Source organism: Emydura macquarii, unplaced genomic scaffold, assembly GCF_026122565.2.
Source record: "Emydura macquarii macquarii isolate MOO-44397 ecotype Brisbane River unplaced genomic scaffold, CSIRO-AGI_Emac_v2 contig_374, whole genome shotgun sequence".
Taxonomy (NCBI): Eukaryota; Metazoa; Chordata; order Testudines; family Chelidae; genus Emydura; species Emydura macquarii.
The window spans coordinates 11,489,709-11,510,189 of record NW_027130511.1 but is presented as its reverse complement, the minus strand read 5'-3'; the positions used below and the strand labels follow the sequence as shown (position 1 = coordinate 11,510,189).

The following is a 20,481-nucleotide window of genomic DNA, read 5'->3' as shown; positions in this document are numbered from 1 at the left end:
ATTATGGAGGGAGTAGACAGTGGGCAGGGTGGATGGCTGCTTAGTACATCTCTGCCCCTGCCTACAGACCCATGGGGATTTCCTTATAGAAGATCATTCAGAACAAGTCAGCATGTTCATCAACAGATTCCCTCTCCATGCTGTAAAAATCTTGCCCCTACAAAAGGTTTTTGGTTCAACCACAAGTGTGAAGCCACACAGCTGTATGAAATGTTGGCCAGACTTGAGTTTGACCTTGGTTAACTGTATTTGATTCGAAGGCTAAATGAAGTTTAGTATTTATAAGGAATGCTAAATTGGCTTTGATTTTAGGTGAAAGGGCACTGAAGTAGGCCATGCACTCATACTGACCTTGACCTCCCTCTGAGTCCCTTTTTCCTTATCATGCTCACTAGCTGTCACAAGAAACAAATGGAAGCGCGTGAAAGGGTAATTGATGATTAACCATTATATTTAGCAAGGTGAGAACAGACCTTATTCCATTAGATGGGAAGTGTTGCCAATTTCGTCTCACATGTGCCTCTCACATGTCCACTTCCGAAAAGGACATTGCTTGTGGTCACCAAAAGACTTTGCAAGAAAGTGTCCACTTTAGACTGGAATCTTCTACGATAACCTCAGATCAAGATACCAAATTATTGATTCAAACTGAGCTATAGCCAACATGCTGGAACTCCTAATTGGACAAAAGTAGTCCTCAAAACGAAGCAAGGGGACACTAAAACCTACAAAAGACTAACTATGAGGAAGAAAAGGGGGACATTCTCTTGCACCATCACCAACCCCTGAAGTTGCATTCTGCACTCTTCCTTAAACCAGACATCCAGAGAAGGAGGAGTGAAAATCTCTAATGATCAGCTAAGCCAATCGTAAAGTCTACAACTCAGAGACAGACGAGACCAACCATCATTCTGTACAAAATAAGCTCAAATTATTTGAAACATCAGAACTAGTTCTCAACTGAGACTAATTATGTGAGGTAGAGACTCTAAGGGTATAACTACACTAAGAAAACTATACCAGTTTAGCTACATTACCCAAGTTATGCCAGCATAAACCCATAATATAGATGCAGTCTACACTGACAGAAGGCGTTTTTCTATCAAAGTAAGAACATCACCTCCCTGAACAATGGGTTGACACAAACATTCTTCCATCGACATAGCTAGTCCCACACTGGAGTTAGGTCAGCATAGCTACATTGGTCAGGGGCCAGACCTGGACCAAGAAGACGACAATGTGAGTGAGAGTCCTTATGTGGCAAATTCAAAGACATCTGAATTTTCCAACATTCCGTTAGAGCACCTGGACTCGTATTTTAATTATTTGATTAAAATCTTCTTACCATTACATAGTACAACTATTTCCATATCTGTACTGCCCTAGGAGAAATGCAAAGCCACATGAAAGGGTGGCCTCCGATGAATATGCTGACCCTGTCCCCTCTTACGTACACAGGGTTTTGCCATGGCTCTCAGGGCATCCACAGGTTGCTGGTCACACCATCTGACTACTTTATGGCCAAGGGAAGCTTGCCTTTCCTCTAACAAGACAAAGGCCCAATCCAGCAAAAATTTATACATATACATTTACACTGTGAGTAATCCCATCAATGGGACTATTCAGTGTGTAAATTAAAGCATGTGTAAATCTTTGCAGGACTGGGACCTAAAATGAAAAATGGAGGCAACTTACTGTAACAGGAGGTTCTTCGAAATGTGTGGTCCCTATGTGGATTCCAAATGTGGATGCGCATGCGCACTATGTGCCGGAACTGGATCTGTTTGTAGCAGTGTTCGTTGACCCAAGTGCATGTCATGCATTGGCCACGTGGTGTGACCGAGGTCTTATGAGGCTGCATGGTCGACGCCCTCCAGGTCCCTTTTATCAGGGGACACAAAGCCCATAGCAGAGGGGAAAGAGAGCAGGATTGGAATCCAGATCGGGACCACACATCAGGAAGAACCTCCAGTTACAGTAAGTAACCTCCATCTCTTCTTCGAGTACTGGTCCCTATGTGGACTCCAACATGGGTAGTGTAGTGAGCAGTACTCAGCAAGGAAGTGGAAATGAGGGTTCATCGGAAGCGAAAGTCTGCAGCACTGCACAGCCTACTGATGCATCCGCTACTGCCAACGGGGCTATGTCGTAGCGAGTGGTGAAAGTGTGGAGGGGAACATGTGGCCACTTTACAAATGTCCTGCCATGGAACATATGCGCTTCCCCTGCGATGTTCTGAAATGGCGACAAATGCATTATAGATAGAAAGCCAACATACGTCAGATGTCAAGGGAGTGTAATATCCGCTCTCTCTCTGAGGCTTTAGACGGAAGGTTGGAAGGTGAATGGATTGGTTAAGATGAAATGGAGAGACCATCTTAGGTAGGAACTTCGGATGGAGTCGTAAGGAAACCTTGTCCTTATGGAAGACCATAAAGGGTAGATCTGCCATCATCGCCACCACTCACTAACCTGTCGGGCAGATGTGATTGCCACCAAAAAGATTACCTCCATGAAGAGATGGGTGAGGGAGCAAGTAGCCAGTGGTTCGAAGGGTGGCTTGATCAGTGTTGAGAGGATAAGGTTCAGGCTCCAAGCAGGGGTCATGGATCTATGAGAAGGTGTTGAGGAGACCACGGAGGAAACGGATCGAGGTGGGGTGGCTAAAGGCAGAAAAGCCATCAATCAGCAGGAGGAAGGCACTAAGCACTGCTAGGTGAACCAGGATGAAAGAGTGGGCAAGGCCCGACTGTCGAAGGTGGAGAAGGTAGTCAAGGATGGTGAGAACAGAGATTGGATTCAGGGGGTGACGGTGACGGAATGCCCACACCATGAAGCGCTTCCACTTTGCTTGGTAACATGATGTAGTAGATAGGTGTCTGCTCTGTGAAAGGACTTTGTGCACTGATGTTGAGCGTGTGTTGTCTACTTGTGAGCCCCATCCAAATACCAAGCTGTGAGGTGAAGCGGTTCTGGGTTGGGGTGCCAGAGCCTGCCGCTTTGTTGTGTGAGGAGATTTGGGAGAGGGGGAAATCAGTGGGTAAACCAAGAGATGAAGGAGGTTGATGAACCAATACCGGTGAGGTCAGAAGGGAGCAATGAGGATGAGGGCTACACGGTCTTGTCATATTTTGCATAGGATATGTGAAAGGAGTGGTATGGGTGGGAAAGTGTACCGGAGGTCAGGTGACCAAGGGAGGAGAAGCGCATCCCTGAGAGCCTCATCCGAGAGCACCTCTTGAGCAGAAAAGGAGGAGCTTGTAGCTGGCAGGCGTCACAAAGAGGTCCCAGCATGGCGTGCCCCACTTGCAAAAGATGGATCGGAGAGTGGGGTCATGGAGCTCCCACTCATGATTGTTGTGGAAGGAACAAGAAAGCTTCTGCGAGGGTATTGTTGGTGCCCGGAAGATGGACCATGTGGCGTGATATGTTGTACCTAAGGCACCAATTCCACAGATGAATGGCTTCTGCGCAAAGGGTTGGGGACTGGGCTCTGCCCTGTTTGTTTATATAAATGATAGCCATAATGTTGTCCGAGAGCAGTTGCACATAACAGAATCAGAGGAAGGGTAGGAATGCCTGAAAAGTAAGGCAGACTACTTATAATTCCAGAGTGTTGATGTGCATCCTGGCCTCTCTGGGGGACCATATTCCTTGAGAAGTGTGGCCCTCCAGCTGAGCACTCCAGCCTACAAGTGAAGCATCCGTAGTGAGGATGGTACTGGGTGTGGGAGAGTTAAAGAGATTGCCAGCCAGGAGCATGGCTGAGTCCCACCACTATGCAAGGGAAGAAGATCAAGAGATGGAGAAGTACCCTTTTGTGGAAGTCATCCACTTGCAGGTCATAGACGGTACACAGCCACAGTTGGAGACATTGCTTTTGGAGGCGTGCATGCAGGGTGACAGAAGTGCAGGCTGTCACGTGGCCTAGGAGGGAGAGGCACTGTTGGAGATGTGGGCGGGGACAGAGCTGTGCAATGAGGCTGCGAAGTGGCCCACCAGCAGAAAGGCCCGTGCTGCAAGGGAGTTTAGCCGAACTCCTATGATAGTGAGCTCATGGGTAGGTATGAGGATCAACTTGTCTTCGTTGATGCAGATCCCCAAGCTCATGAGGAAGTTTTGTAGGGTGTGGATGATAGTCAGAAAACATTCCCAGGATGATGCAACTAGGAGCCTGTCATCCAGATACAGGAATGAGTGGCCGAGACATCTCATATAGGCTGCCACTACCACAAAGACTTTCATGAAGATGTGTGGAGTGATGACTATTCTGAATGAAAGGATTTGGAACTGATAGTGTGTGAGTGGCCAACCATGAATCAAAGGAATTTGCGATGGGCAGGATGTATGTCCACATGAAAATAGGCATCTTTCATATCTAGAGCCGCAAACCAGGCTCCAGGGGGAAGGCAGAGGAGAATCTGGGAAGGGTTACCATGCAGAATTGGAACTTGTGGATGAATCACTTTAGAGCCCGAAGATCTAAAATGGGGTGAAGGCTGCCCCTTTTCTTTGGTCTGAGGAAATAGGGGGAGTAAAAACCACAGCCATGATATTGACGAGGAACGCATTCTATTGCGCCCTTCCAGAGGAGGGTGTTTGCTTCCTCTCAGAGGTTGTGTTGTGATGGTTTCCCATTCCCTCACAGCGTGAGAAGGGTGACAAGAGGAAAAGGAAAGAAACTCTATGGAGTACCCTCAGTGCATGATGTCCAATACCCAGAGATCGGTGGTAATCTTTATCCAGCTGAAGGCAAATTGAGCAAGATGGCCCCCTAAGATGATCAAAGGGACTACATGAGAAGGGGAGGGAGGAGTCAAAATGGGTGTTTGAATGGGCATTGTGGGAAAGAAGATGAAGCGGACGAGGTAGTGGCAGCAAGGTATGGAAGCTCTTGCAAGAGTTGACAAAGACACAGTTGATTCTGTTGGCCTGGAGGGTAATGTTGGTAGGCGGGGGACAGAATACTGGGGGCAGAAAGAGGACTAGTACTGGAGGCAAGCTGTGGCTGGCGTGTTAAAGTCCAAGGACCGCAGAGTGGCGCAACAGTCCTTAAGCAAGTGTAGGCTCTCATCCATTTTATCACTAAAAAGGTTTTGGTTATCAAAGGGGAGATCCTCAAGCATGGTCTGGACTTCCTTTGGGAACCTTGACATTTGTAACCGTGAGTCTCTCCACAGTACCACTCCCAAAGCCAAGGAGCGGGATGCTGCGTCCGCCGCATCTACTGCAGCCTCGAGGGTGACTTTGGCCACTAAATTGCCTTCCTTGACCAGAGATTGAACTCGGCCTGTTTATCTTCCAGGAGAGAGGCCTGAAAATCTGCCAGTTTGGTATATGTTCGGAAGTTGTATTTCGCCAGTATAGCCTGGTAACTGGCTATGCAGAATTGCAGGCCTGCTGAAGTATAGACTTTATGGCCAATCAAGTCAAGTTTCTTGGCCGCTCAATCCAGAGGCGGGGACTTGAAGTGCTATAGTATATAGCATGCTCTGTTGATGTCTGGACCACTAATGAATTGGGTGGTGGGTGTGTAAACAGAAAGTCCATACCTTTTCCAGAGACAAAGTATCTGTGTTCCGCTTCTTCAGGTGGAAGTACACATAATACAGGAGCATGCCAGACTGCCCAAGCTGGTTGAAGAAGCGCACTGTGTATGGGAAGAGAGGTGCGCAAGGGTTGCACCAGCTGCAAGATGTCCAGGAACTTGTCCTGGGGGTCCTTTATGTCATACACAAGTAGGTTAAGGTCCCTTGCCTTGCTCCGGAGCAGGTCTTGATATTGACCATGGTTATCCAGGGGAGAAAGGTAAGGCAGGGTAAGTGCCTCATCAGGGGAGGAAGATGCTCCCATGGGGATTGGTAGCTCCACTGGATGCGGCATCTCGGGGTTCCTCATAAACCAAGGGAGGAGCTGTATAGACCAGCGAAGGGTGTAGAGAGGCGGTGGCGGTGCCCCATGGCCACGGTACAGGTCCCAATGGTGCCAGTAGGCCCAAGCATATGGATCCACCGAAGCGGGTGGACCTCGATGGTTCTGGCATCAGTGGGAGGTCCATACGCTGGTGCATAGGGCAGGTGTTGCTGTTCCAGACTGTAGGAGCATGCCAGTGAAAAGGCAGATTCCTGCTCCGAAGACCACTCTGAGTCAGAAGGTTGGTCCAGAAATGGTGGTGATGTTAGAACAGCTGGAGCTGGCGCAGATCAACTCTGCAAAGACATGCTCGCTCGCTGTTCCGACAGTGTAAAGAGGAGCAGCTCAATACAGTGGCATAACAGGAGTGGCTCATCTGCCGGTGATGGAGGGCGTATGGTTCCTGGTGATCTGGGACACAGTGGGGAATTGGCATACAGTAAAGCTCGACCATAGGTGTCAGTGAAGATAGACAGCCAGGTGTGCGCAGCACGAGTCTGTGGTGGGAAGGAACAACAGATGGAGCAGCAGGCGATGATGTGGGCTTCACCCCAACAACAGAGACAACATTGGTGTTCGTTATTCACGGAGAAGGAGCATAGACTCACAGCTTTTAAAGCCATCTTAGCAAGACACAGTCCCGCTAAGTGAGTGGGACACCCCACACAGGGTAAACGGACAACTGCTACTAAATTCCTAACTTAATAACTTCTAACTTCTAACTAAAAAACTACATTTAACTGTGTAAAAACTATATACATTAATACTAAAAAGGCTACCAATACAGAGAGAGGAAGAGGGTTCCGACTCCCGCCATATGGCAGTAAGAGGGAACTGGAGGGGCGTCGACCCGTGCAGCCTCGTAAGATATCGGACTTGCCATGTGGCTGACACACCACATGCACGTGGGTCGACAAACACTGCTACAAACAGTTCCAGCGCCGGTGCACAGCACTCATGCGCACCCACGTTTAGACTCCACATAGGGCCCAGCACACGAAGAAGAACTCCATGACTTAAAATTAAGAACATTTCCTGGTCTCCTCAGAGAAACAATGTAAAGGAAAATTCAACCCAATTAATACACTTATAGCTTAACTATAAACTAATGGATTCAAATATGACAGTGATCACAACAGAGAAAAATACTTTTAAAATTCTGGCCTCATCAGTCATTCCCTTAACTAAAAGCTTCTGTAACTTAGATTAAGATAGTACCAAACAGAAACAATGTTGGCAACACACAACAAATTTGTATATACAGTATGAGAACAAACAGTTTTTAAAATCCTATAGGAAAATATTGGCATCCTGGAATGACCAAATATTATAACCCTCTCTTACCATTCCTCACTTTTCTGAGCATGTACCTATATCAAACTAATGCTCTTGGGATGGAAGTCTTTTTAGTCTTTCACAAAACTTGAACAACCCAGTTTAAACTGTTTATTTCTCTTTCTAAAATGTTGCCACTTTTGGGGGTACAAAAATACCATTTGGTGACTTCTACACTACTTCACCCCACACACCTTTTCAAAGAAGTCTTTGAAGAAATGTTTAGCAGTCATTCATAATGTTCCCTAGTTGATAATTACATCTCACTCCAAAAGTTTGTACATCTGTTACTCAGTATGTCAACTAATACAGTTTGTCGCCAATGTTTATATCACTATTTTTGCACTCAAAAATCATGATAATTTGCAAAAATTTTTCTATGTTCTATTCAAGTAATCTTTGATCACACACAGCCTTTTTTGGACCTTAATGGATGTCATACCACCCAAACTCCAGCCCACTCTTTGCATTGCAGTGGCTTTCCTTGACAGAGGGTTGGATGGGATTGCCTTCAGAATACATCAATGCTACTTCATGAACAAAACGGCTGCTCTGGAAAAAAAGCCTCCAGCAATCACAGCACCTGACAAGCCAAGGAATGAGAAACTGAGCCCAGGAATCCAATCCTAGCCACTGGTAATACAATAAACAGCACTAATCACATGGCTACCAAGAGACATTGTACTTGTCCTACAAATAATTAGTTTCAGAATTCATAAACCCAAATTTTGTAAAAATAAATGAGTGAATAAGTAAATAATAAAAAATAGATATACCATAACACATATTTCATGAATGATACATTTAAAATGGGTTTACCTTGCACCATTATTCCTAACTACTTCCACCGTTTCGCCAACAAAATATCGATCCTTGACATAAGCGAAGATTTCATCAGAAATTTCATGAAGTCGTGAGCGATGGGTAAGGGTGGCCAAATACAGAACTGGAACGATGAGTGCCTCTGGAAAACTCTGCAGATTAAGTCTGGCTTTCTTTTCTGATTCCAGTGCTTCCTGATATGTGAGTCCAGGTTTACCTGTGACAGCACAGCTCCATACAAGGCTGTTACACAGAATGGTGCGTTCAAAAAAGTCACTATAATGAAGAAGAGGGAAAAAAAAGAAGGGTGAATAGAACTCTAGCTGACGCCTACAGTTCAGTCACAATTAATATGGTGTTACATGTTTTCGGCCAACTAAGTGAAAAATACTCTTTACAAATCTAAAATTCAAATACTGCTCTGCTTTTGTTCAAGTTGTAGATTGTAGTATCCTCAGAATTAAATTACAATCATCACAATACACCTAGAATATGTTATTGTCTCTCACTTCATAATGGAATACTTTGAGTCATTTTGCCACTTCTGTTAATCCCAATTTTTCAGTGCTTGATAAATCTACTATTGTAGGGCCAAAATTTGCTCTCACTACAGTCTACATAGAGCAAAACTCCCACTGATTTTAACTGGCCAGTGTCAATCCCTTAGGCTCTGCAAATAAGAACTCATACACAAGTAATTTTATACATAGCAGTAGTCCCACTGAGTTCAATGAGACTACTCATGTGTGTACATTTAACATCACCACCCCATAGATATGCTTGCAAGATCAACACCTAATTTATACAAATATAAAATAGTCATGCAATTTTCTTTCTTAACAATTGTTTCCATTAATTTAAGTTCCAGTTTGCTTTTCAGCAATCAAAACACTTGAGTGCTTTTGAGTGTTCTGGCCTATCAATGGGGAAGTTAAAAAATAATGCAAGCACTTCTTTTAAATATTTTTTGTTTCTTCACTGTTTGAATTGCTCTTCGAAGAACATTAAAATATTTTTTCTGCAGATTCTTCCCATCCTCCTTTTCAATTTGGTAAGTATTGATTTTTCTTCCCCTGTGTTCTAATTAATACTGAAATTACCACGGTTGTTCTTGTTTACTTCCTGGTTAGTACATCTGCATAATATCTATAGCATTATTCAACAGCTGTTGCAGCGTGAGCCCATCATCATATTTTTTGACGAACCTCACAAAAATAGTGGTTCGTTAAATTAATTTCTAGCTGGATTAGTTGATTTTTTAAAAATTAAATCTAGAATCAAAGCCATTCAGCAGATTATAGTTATGTTAAAATACATCACATATTGTGGATCAACTAAGAGTTTGATAGTAAATAACTTTTAATACTTATTTCTTAATGCAGTATTTCCTAAATATTTAAAAGCTGAGGACCACTTTAGCATAATAAAACCAATCACTGCCGCCTGCCCAGCAACCCTACCGTGTGTTGTATAAATTAAGACATATGACAAATGTAACATCTTCCTTATCATTCCAGCTAATCTATCATGCCCCATCCCCAGGGGGTCCACCCCATACTTTGGAATACACTTGTATACATCTTCATAATGCGATAGGGCTTTGGGGTTGGTTTTTTTGTTTGTTTGTTTGTTTTTTGCATGCTTTAATGATAAGTGAAATAGTTAACAAGGTGATATTTAAAGTATTATCATTGTTATCTGAGTTAACACCCAATGAAGTGAATGGGGCAGCTCACACCTCAGAGCTATTATTTCAGGCTCTTTACAAACTCAGGCAGACATCTGTGCATCGGTTACATTTGCTTCACCTTTTCAAGGTTTGCATTGCAACCATAAGAGCTAGATACTAACATTGTGAAAATGAAAGCTGAGACTCCACAGGACAATTGAGAGTCTGGCCACATCTCTGATAGTCCTCCACACTTGAAACATAAAAATCAAATTGACATTGTCCCTTTCAGGTCTGCTACCTTTTTCTGAGGGAGTTGTAGGGGCAGACATGCTATTTAAATAAACACCATCAACTTAAAAAACAAAAATCACACATCTCAAAATTTTTTTACTTGTTAAAAGTGAAGATTACCATGAATGAAACAGATTTGAGGAAAATATTTTTTCAGTCACTGTACGACAACACACAAACAAAAGAGTGTAAATTAACTACAGTGAAACAGGATACGCAGTGCTGTCGTACAGTGACTGAAAAAAATGTTTTCTTCAAATCTGTTTCATTCATGGTGATCTTTACCTGTAACAAGTAAAAAAGTGTGTTTCTAAAACCATCAAAATAGTCACAAAGACACAGGAGTAGGTGAAGTCCCTGAAACTACCTTTCATCTCTCTCTCTTTTTAAAAAATTGATTACATTTAAACTTGGCAGCATCCCGTAACCTTCGCTAGTGACTACATACAGGAAATCAGACAGATAACTTATGTCACAGGTAATTAACATGTTATTGTAACATATTCATGATTTCATTGAAACTAGGGCTGAGAGAGAACAAAAATCCAACATCATGTCAATAGATTTTTAATATTCCTGCACGCCTGCTCCATGGTGGCACCTTTGTACCACAGTTATGTAAAGAGAAGCTACCAATGCAGCTAAATAGTGGTAGTTACAATACTCTATATTATAGTTCACTTCTTAAAAGAAATAGAAAAATAAAAGGCTTGAGCATACTTCATGTTGAATTTAAATTCACAAAAGCAAATATATTTAGAGATAAGACTCCAATTGTGTCCTTATCACATCCTTTTATGTTGAAAAGCTGTAACATATATGTCGTTTTAAGATCACTGACTGTTCCAAGATCTCTGTACCTGAACACGTTGGGATGAGGTTCATATGGAATGGCAGCTGAGGCCCACTAGCATGGTCCCTTCAGGCTACGTAAAACCCCATTTTACTTCCATGGGTTCTACCCAGATGCAGGAGTCCACAGTAGCAAATTAAGTTGCAGGACAGGGGACTAAGCTGGAGTTGTTTTTGCTGGAGGCATTTGTTAAACCATGAATTTGAATGTTATTTTTGTATTTATATTTATAAATATACAAAGTATTAGCAATATAAACAGTTAACTTTTTATGCAAGAATAAACCCACTGACAAAATCCTGGGCAAAATCCTTGAATAGTAGTCCAATCCTTTTACTAAACAAGTAAAAAGGATTTATTATGAGCCAGATTCAATTTAAAAAAAAAAAATTGCATCCAGTTTCTGCACTGAGAATCTTTGTGAAAAGCCGCAGAAGCCTGACTTAGGAGTTTCTGCAGCCTTGTGCAACAGCCAAAACAGTGTGCGTGGTTCTTATTAAACTGAACATATTCAAATGTTCCCACTTACCCAAAGACCTACTAAATATATATTTTTATTGTTGAGTGTGTCTAAGAATAAGTTTATTTCAAGTAAATTACTTTTTTTTATAAAGTTTAAAATACTAAGGAAAGAAAGTTTACTTAAAACTGAATTAAAAACATAAGCATCAAATATTGCAAAACAATACTTCATTCTGCCATATGCTAAACCCAATGTAAAGAGTAGATAACAAATGATTATCCTGAATTTGGAAAAGAAAAAGAAAAGTTTTCTCAAGTCAGTCAACTATATTTTTTTAAAAAAAATATGGATTCCCTATTGGCATCCAATACACAATGTACATGTAGGCATGATGTTAGGATATTTTTGAACATAGAATACTAGCTTACAAGGATGAATGGCATTTCCTATCTCCAAAAGGGGTCAGTACCAGATGCTTCAAAGCAGTGTACAAAACACCCCAAAGTGAGCAGTTATGAAATGATCTGCCCATAGATAAAGTTTCTTTCCAATGTCCTTAGTCAGAGGTTAGCAATTCCCTGAAGAATATATTCCAAAATTATAGGTTTCTCTTTAAAAAATAAAAAACCAACACCCTAATGTAACTATGCTCTCATTATCCATTTACACGTACAACTGTTTTTGGAATCCTGCTAAACTACTGACATCAATAATATCTGGTGGCAATGAGTTCCACTGGCTGACTGTGCAGCCAGTGTTTCCTTTTGATCAGTAAAAAGTGTTTCCTTTTGATCAGTTTCAAATATGCTGACCTTCAATTTCACCAAGTGTCCCATTGTTCTTGTATTATGAAACAGACCAAACAGAAGTGCCCCAACTACTTTTATACCATTCATTATTTTGTATAACTCTCATATCCCCTCTTTATTTCTCCTCTTTGTACTAATCTGTACATTCCCAATCTTCTCAGTCTCTCTTCATATGGAAGACATATTGCACAACTCTGAACTCCACATTCTATCAGATAGTACCACTGGTTTTTAAATGGCTTTATAATATCTCCATTCCATTTCTCATGCATCCTAACATGTTTGTTTTTTCACAGCCACTACACATTGAGAAGTGGTTTTCATTGAGCTATCCACAATGATACTCAGATCTTTTTCCTGACTTGTTACAGTTAATTTAGAACCCAGTAAGATGCGTAAATAATTTAAACTAATCCTTCCAATGTGCAATATCTTGCAATTGTCAATACTGAATTAGTCTGCCATCCCACCATTTAATTACTTACCTTTGATAGGTGTCACTCAAGATTCCCCGTCCTCTCTAGTCTTGCTAACCCTAAATAATTGCCATCTGCAAATTTTGCCATCTCTCTGCACAACCCCTCACTCATAGATTTCAGAATTAGGAAATATTATTTCAGCCTATTGGAAAATAAGTTCTAGATCACTGAAAAAAATCTTTTAAAAATGTTAGTTTTGCTGAGTTCTACATGCATTGGGTATTATTATTATTATGGCTCTCCATTAATAAAAGGATGATACAAAAATGTAAGAAATACATCTCTATTACTACTGCTGCTAATAGTCATTATAAAAGTAAGTTTGCAGCCAAATGATTTCCAAGTTTGTTGTTTGTGCAAACTTGCAGTAATACCAAGTCCTAAGCACATTATGTAAACTGAGGTGTCAAACACTCAACATGCTGGTTCAAGCCTATCTGATGTATTTATGTGGCCAATTCAGATTCTGTAGAATATGAACTTTAACAAAGGTGAATTTTCCAAATGTGTTAGCTAATGCAATTTTAAACACCATTTTGCAACTAGTGGAGACAGGATTTGCCACCTTTAAAATTATGCTAGATGGTGATCCTAGGCTCTCAGTTAGGGTACACCACAACCAGCAAACACAATTTTAAAGGTATTAAACTATGACTATACAAGTTGCTAAGTGATGTTTTAAATCATATTGGCTAACCTGATTTAAAAAACAAAACAAAACAAAAACGTACCACCTTTTCCTCCAGCCTAAACACCACCAAAGACCAAGGAAGGGAAAAAGAAGCAGATACAAGACGAGTGCAAAAATAGCAGTGGTGCTGAAAGTGAGATAACATTTTCCCAGAGTGATATCTAATACAACATACAATAACTGAAAATGTAGTTAATACACGAAGGCCTTATTCAACCCTTGATCTTTGTGCAAACTATCATCAAATCTGAGGGGAGATTCATTGAGAACTGAGTGTAGTATGTAATCCTAAATTTATCGTCCAGGCTATGAATCAGATTTAAAGATGGAATTTGGCCCTTTCCAAAGAACGAGTGACATTCTTAGTTTTTTAATCATCACATCTCTTCCATGCAGCTAGGAAAGAGGTTCTAAAACTTCATTTCACTAAGGGCACATTTACACTACAATGTTAAGTTAACGTAAGGCAGCAGCATTGACCTAACTATAAGCGTACCACTTTCCCACTGCTGTAACTCACCCGCTATGCTGACCTGATAAATCCACGTCGACAAGAGGCATAAGACTTAGGCTGACGCAGTAACGTGAGGAGTGCACAGAGCTGAGAGCCCAGGAGGCTCCCAGGCAGGAGCCTGGGCTCTCAGCCCCCTCCTTCCACCACTGCCCCTCTTAAGTCAGTGAAAACACTCCTGGTGAGGATACACTCCACCGACAGAAGGAAGGAAGGATAGTGTGAACATGAAAAATAGCAGTAATTACTGCAGTGACTGTAAGTTGACCTAACATAGATCGACTTACTTGTGTAGTGTAGACACGGCCTAAGTGTCTTTTTAAACTGGACATATACACTTGATTTTCATATGGGATGTCAATGAGAGACAGCTATAATGCTGTGATAACAATAACTAATTTATAAAATAAACTTTCAAAATGGAACTATGCGAAGTCTTATATTCTGCAGAAAGACTTGGGTCCTTAGGTTCCGGGCCATTACCTCCTTGAATCCTTAATGCAAACACTTCTGAACTACACTTAATAAACTTTCTTTAGAGCTTTTTTAAATTCTCTCTTCCACTACTTTGCTCAGAAAACAGCCTTTCAAAATTACTTAATCCAACTCCTCATAAGGTTTTATTAGGTGAAGTCTATTTGAGTAGCAAAAACAAGTCCAAGCATGAGAAGACTTAGGTGTGCTCTAATTTCATATGCTGCAAATGAAAGTATTTCAGATTTAATCTTGCTAGGCTGCATTTATTTTAAAAAAACACAAGAAGACAAGATTTGATTTTTGGGAACATTTTGTGGGTGGATGGAGGTGGTAAATTAACGTTCATATTTTTAAAAGAATGCTGGATCAGATTGTAAAGTTAAAAGGGTCAGCTTTAAAAAAAACCCAAATCATTCTGAAGACTTTTTACCCACTAATGTTACAAAATAATAATTATAATCAGTGTAAGTGAAAGAGAAAAGAGAAAAATAATTTTCTCTACTTTTTTAATATACCTTGTACATTTGACAACTCTTTGTTTCATGATTTCTGTTGGTCTTTTACACAAAAACACGGAGATCAACATTTTAAAAGATAGAAAAATGTGACTGTAAGACTATAAATATTGGAGGGGGAACCTGTAGGGCAAGTGAAACTTGAAACTGTGGTGGATTTGTTTGGGGGTCTTTTTGACTGCATTAAGTTAGTGTCCCTCTGACATGGAGAAGTTCAGTTACTTATTAAGGGAGCCACAGAAGCCATTAGGAGGAAGCTGTGAGCAGACAGCCTGCAAAGTGTTTTGGGATTAAAGATGCTCCCATAATACCCCTGATATTAATGCCCTCAAGGACAAGTGCAACGTCCTCTGCCCCTAGCAAGCCTCCTCCTCCACCGCAACGAGACTCGCGGCTGCCAAGCCGTGTGATGAAAGAACCCCTCTGCTATTGCTTAGGTGTCCGAGCAACGGCAAGCGCTGTGGCACGGCAGGTTCAAGGCTGGGAGCGAGTTCAAACGGTCACCCAGCAACTCCTGGGTCCCAACCCGGCAGTGTACTGGAGCTGGCGGGGCTGGTGCCGGGGACGAGCTGCCCGGGGTGGCGCGGAGGCGCAGCGGAAGCGCGGCGGCAACTGAACTCCAGGGGAGGCCGACAAGGGGGGGTCGGCAGTGTCCGGGGGGCCGGGGCTGAGAGGCTCCACACGCTGCTCCCTTCCGCCCGGCACGGCAGCGACGACAATAGTGGGAGGCTGGCACATGTCAGGCTGCTCGCCCCGCACGCAGGGGCCGCCGCTCCCCCGCGGCGTTATTTAAAGCGCGGCCCGGCAGGCGAGCGGCGCGCAGCGCAGCGGCCAAGCCAGGCGCGCGGCGGTTCCTTGCCGCCCGCCCGGTGACCGTTGTGCCCCTGCTCATGGGGCTGTGGGCGGGGCCGGGGCACACACCGAGGCCTAGTAGTAGCAGCCGACATGCGGCTCCAGCTCCCCCGAAGCAGCAGGGGGGCCGGGCCAGGCACTTACTGCCGCCCGCTCAACTTTCACTTCCCTCCTTCCCAGCCGCCTCTGAGGATCCGGGGCCGAGGCACCCGGACAGTGACACGGCGACAGCACGCGGCGCAGCTCGCCCCGCTGCGTCCCCGCCGCCCCAGGGAGCTCGGGGAGGCGAACCAGTGACCTCTCCCCTCTCCCTCCCCCCGCCCCCCAGGCGAGACCCAGGGCCGGGGGTGAGGATTCCCCCGGTCTCCGCGGGGTAGGGGCACCCCTCCGCCCCTCTCCCCCCGCCGGGGAGGAATAGGGCTCGCCGCCCACAGCGCTCCCAGCGGAGGGTCCCTGGGGCGCCGAGAGGGGAATCCCCTCCCAGCCCAGATGTCAGCCGTTCGGGGGGTTAAACTGCCCCGGCCCGCCCGGGGAGGGGGCAGGGGGCGCGGAGCCACGCGAGTCGGGGAGTCTCTTACTCGTAGTCCCTGAAGATCTCGTTGGTGACCCTGCAGTAGAAGACACGCTCGTCGGGCCGCAGGTCGGCGGGCGGCTTCTCCCTCACGAAGGGCTTTCGGTGCAGCAGCGGCATCGCCCCGCTCCGCGCGCTCCTTCCTTCCTACCCCGGCCCGCTTCAAATTGGAGGGAAAACGAGAGTGAGTGCGAGCGAGCGGCGGCCCGGGGAGGAGGGAGCGGGGCCCGGCGTGTCCCTCCCCCCACGGGAGCCGGGGAAGGCGCTCGGGTCGCGGCGGCGGCACGGGGATCCGGCGGCAGCCTTTTGTGTGCCTGACACGCCGCTGCCTGCCTGGGACTGTGTGAGGAGGGAGCTGCGGATCCTTCCTTCCTCCCCCGCCTCCTCCTCCTGCCTGCCTCACAATGGGGCCATGACGCTGAGCAGCAGGCGGAGGCGGCCCCCCCCCCCCCGGACGGAGTCACACAACGTGCGTGCTGGGCTCGGGGATACCCCGGCTGCCGCGATCGCGCTTTGTCTCCTCCGGTTCCCCGCCCGCAGGGTCACCCCCTTCCCCCGCCTCTGACCTGCAGACGCCGGGCCGGACACCAACTTCCACTCCCCCTTGGCCGCCGCCTCCTCTCTGCCCAGCAAACACCGAGGGAGGGCGGGGGAAGGGGTGATCACTTTCTCGCTTCCTCCTTCGCTTCCTGCCGGGCTAGTGTCCAATGGGACACCCCCCCCCGCACACACACACACACACACTCCCTCCGCGTATCTCTGCCGGGTGGGGTGCAATGGGGTCACCCTTCTCAATCATTCCCGGCCGGTGTGTAATGGGGACTTCCTTGTCCGCCAGTCTGGGTGGTGTATAATGAGGTCTCTCCTGCCTACCTGCTATTTAATAGGGTCCCGACCCCCTTCTGCCTGGGTGGGGTGTAAAGAGGTCCTCTCCTCCTCGCTTCTTTTCCTCCTCTTGCTCTACTGTCCAATCTTCCCCCTCAGCTCCTGGAAGTTTTTGATCTACTTCTTCAGCTCAATGAGGAAGAGCGGCTGGGAGGAGCTTTTCACTTCTCTACCCTACATCTTTATTGGCCGCCCAGTGCCTTCTAGCGTGTGTCACACAGGAAGACAGAGAGCTACATTATTAATTAATGGCTGAGAGGACTCATCCTCCATTTTTGAATGATCAGCCTAAAGATGTATAGAGTGAGAGGGGGTGACCTTTATGGGGCAAGGACCTGGATCCCATCAAGTGTGGTGCCCAAGCAGGTTGGTTTTAAATGACAGTCCACTTGGACACTAGAGAAAGCAGCTGCTAACAAGAGGAGTTCGTGTTCAAAGACAGGAATAAAGACCTTTCAAATACTGTTTCACGTTTTCTTCTCTCCAGAAATTACTGTTGCTGCTTTGAAAATTCTCTCTGCATGCGCACACACACATACACAAAACCTCACTGACTTCTTAACCTTGGAAAAAGCCACTGGCCAAAGTATACATCAGGGATAGAAATATCAGTACTTTTATACAGAGTCTTTCATACAAATTGCAATCTCAAAGGCTTTAGTGTTGGATAGTACAATTATGGAGAAATGTCTCTCTTCCATTATTTAAGACCAAAATGATATTTTGGATGTGAGTTCAGGTGGGACAGGGACATATAATGTGGTTAAAATTATTCTCAAGAATATAACTCCCATACAAAGTTTAGGGGTGTTTAGGCCATAAAGCATGACCTGCTACCTTCAGCTTTGCTGGTCCAAGAACAGGCAGGTATTAGCCTACCAAAGGAATCCTGTTGTTATTGTTCTTAAATTGATTTTGATTTCAATAAATGTATTTAAAATATATTAATTATTGATTGACACTCAGGTGTGCTAGATGCCATACACCTGAGGATCTTAAAATCTAAGGTGCCAGTCCTGCAGAACACATGAATAACTTTATTAACTCAGTGAGATTATTCACATGCATATAAGTATTTGAAGGATTGGTGCCTAAATAGAAATTTACAATCTAAAGCCCTGTTCCTGAAAATAGGTGCACTTGTACAGTCCCCTGCGCTTATCAGAATTGTATGGACTTCACTGACACTTCATCAGGGTGCAGTGATCTGTACTAGTGTAATTTGCAGCCTAAATCAAAGCCTAAATGAAAGTTTCCATGATATAGAATCATAGAGTTTGAATTATACTGCTGGGGGGGAAATCTGGTTTTGGTCATTGATATTTTAAGGTGGTTATGTTTATTCTCTGCATTTAGTCAGTTTACAAAATGTTTACCTTGAGCTATGAATAGGTTTTCTCACAAGTTCACCCTAAATAAATCCTACCTTTTTATTTTCCCCATTTGCAAGTGGCTTCCACTCTCCATTTTAAATTAATTTCTAGTGAAGAACAGCGATATGATTGCAAATGAATGATTTTTTTAACAAGTATTTAACGAGCTCATCTGAAATCAAGTTTGTGTCAGTTTTGCATCAAAACCATACAGTGTTTGAACTATAAATACTGTGGTAATGGCATTCAGCATTGCCAATTCTTGTGATTTCATGGCAAAGTTTGCAGTATTTCACATTTTTCTTAAATCTCTAAGTCCTGGAGACATGATTAGATGTGAATCTCAGCTTTAATTAAAGAAAAAGTTTCTACCTCTGAAGGTTGTAGACAAAAGCTTGATGTGCATTCTGAAGGCTCAAAAAATGGAAAGGAAATAAAATAAGCCCCAAATTCATTACTTATTAAAATTTCATGATTCTAGAGCCAATATCATGATTTTTGTATGGTTAAGGTTGTTAGTACTGCATTATTTTAGAACTAGTTGGCATCCATGAAAAATTCATGAGTTGATAGAACTGTGACATCAAAAGCAGGTTCCCTTTCTCCCTATTCTTCTCTCCCTTGCCCTCTCTCTCTCTCTTCTCACCTTTTCCTTCTCTTGTTCCTCCCTCCCATTTATCCCCTCAGATGTTTCCCTATGAGGGTTGATTAGTAGGGTTGTGGTATCAGAGGTACTGTTTGCACTTGCTCAGGATACTGTGAAGCAGTTGGATGGTATATTTAGCTTTGAATTCTGAAACCATTTCTGGTTTTAAAAAGCCAGAATTTTAGGGCCTGATTCTGCTCTGAACCAAGTCAACAGGAGAGGACTGAATCCTTATGACACATCTACAAGCTAATGGCTACTGCCAGATACAGGGTTGAGCATTTAAATTGAAAGTCATTAATTCTGACAGATCTGAGAAATTATGTTTTTACTTTCACTAGAGCATTTTTTGTATTTGCTACACAGTATTTAAAAGTTGTTATAATAATTTATACTTTTGAATACTTAATTGAAAAAATATTTTTGAGATAAGGTAGAAAAGTGTGGAGTGATGTAGCAATGTGGCTTCTTTTTTAAATATAATTCATCAGCTGATAGATACAAGAATCCTTATTAGCCAATCAGATCACAGTTTTCATTCATACCATTTTATAAATAAAAATACTTATAAATCTTATAAAATACTGCATATTAGGTTTATGATTAGTGTGTTTTACAACAGTAAAACAATTTCCTAGGGACTTTGTGGACCCAGACTCAGGGAAAGTTCATTTTCCTTCAAAGTCTTCCACAGTTCTGCTTTGAGTCCCACTAACTCCCCTGCGTTTGTCTCTTTTCACTTGCCCTCTCTTCCATCAAATCTGCAATTTATTGTCCCTTTGTTTCCTTCTCCTAGTACCATCTTCCTGCTTTTTTCCATGCAACCCGTTACCAGCTTATCTACACATGGAGTTATTCTGGAATAGCTATTCTGCTTTAAATTCACAACCAATCCTATTCTAGAACAACTTTAATGTGTAGACAAACCCTAAGACTGAAACTCTGAAAAAAGTAAGTTTTTTACCCATCTGTTTCAGCTCTGCCATCTTGCCTCCTTCAGTTCTTCTTCTTTAGGATTTGAATTGCCATTGGTGGCCACTTAGTCTTTTTTTTTTTTTGAGGCTACCATCTTGTTCTCCAGGGGCCTGATCCAAAGCCCGCTAACGTCAATAGGAGTCTTTCCAATTACTTCAGTAGGCTTTGGATGAAGCCCTAGATTCTCAGGTTATAACATTTTTTTAAAGGTAAATCTGTCCATTGTGACTGAGGAGATAAATTTTAAAACAGTATATAAGTGTAACTGATGAATAATGTCTGCCTGTAGAAAGCCTGAAACAATAGTTTGGAGAGGTGTGAACTTCCCCATTTATCTCAATGGACTGC

The 20,481-nt window shown here is 43.5% G+C and overlaps 1 protein-coding gene across 2 annotated transcripts in view; it reads right to left on the bottom strand.

The window, feature by feature from the left end:
* The window catches only part of BAZ1A (bromodomain adjacent to zinc finger domain 1A), a 127,597-nt gene extending 110,379 nt beyond the window's left edge, over window positions 1-17,218 (bottom strand). Inside the window, exons 1-3 of one of the 2 annotated variants that reach the window (XM_067534127.1) lie at window positions 17,128-17,218; window positions 16,262-16,414; window positions 8,068-8,346 (exon numbers count right to left, since the gene is read on the bottom strand). In XM_067534127.1, coding sequence (XP_067390228.1) covers window positions 8,068-8,346; window positions 16,262-16,374 — 392 coding nt within the window. In that variant the 5' untranslated portion in view covers window positions 16,375-16,414; window positions 17,128-17,218. The remainder of the gene's footprint in view (window positions 1-8,067; window positions 8,347-16,261; window positions 16,415-17,127) is intronic. The other variant, XM_067534136.1, reaches the window with a different exon arrangement.
* Between the last annotated feature and the right edge of the window lie 3,263 nt (window positions 17,219-20,481).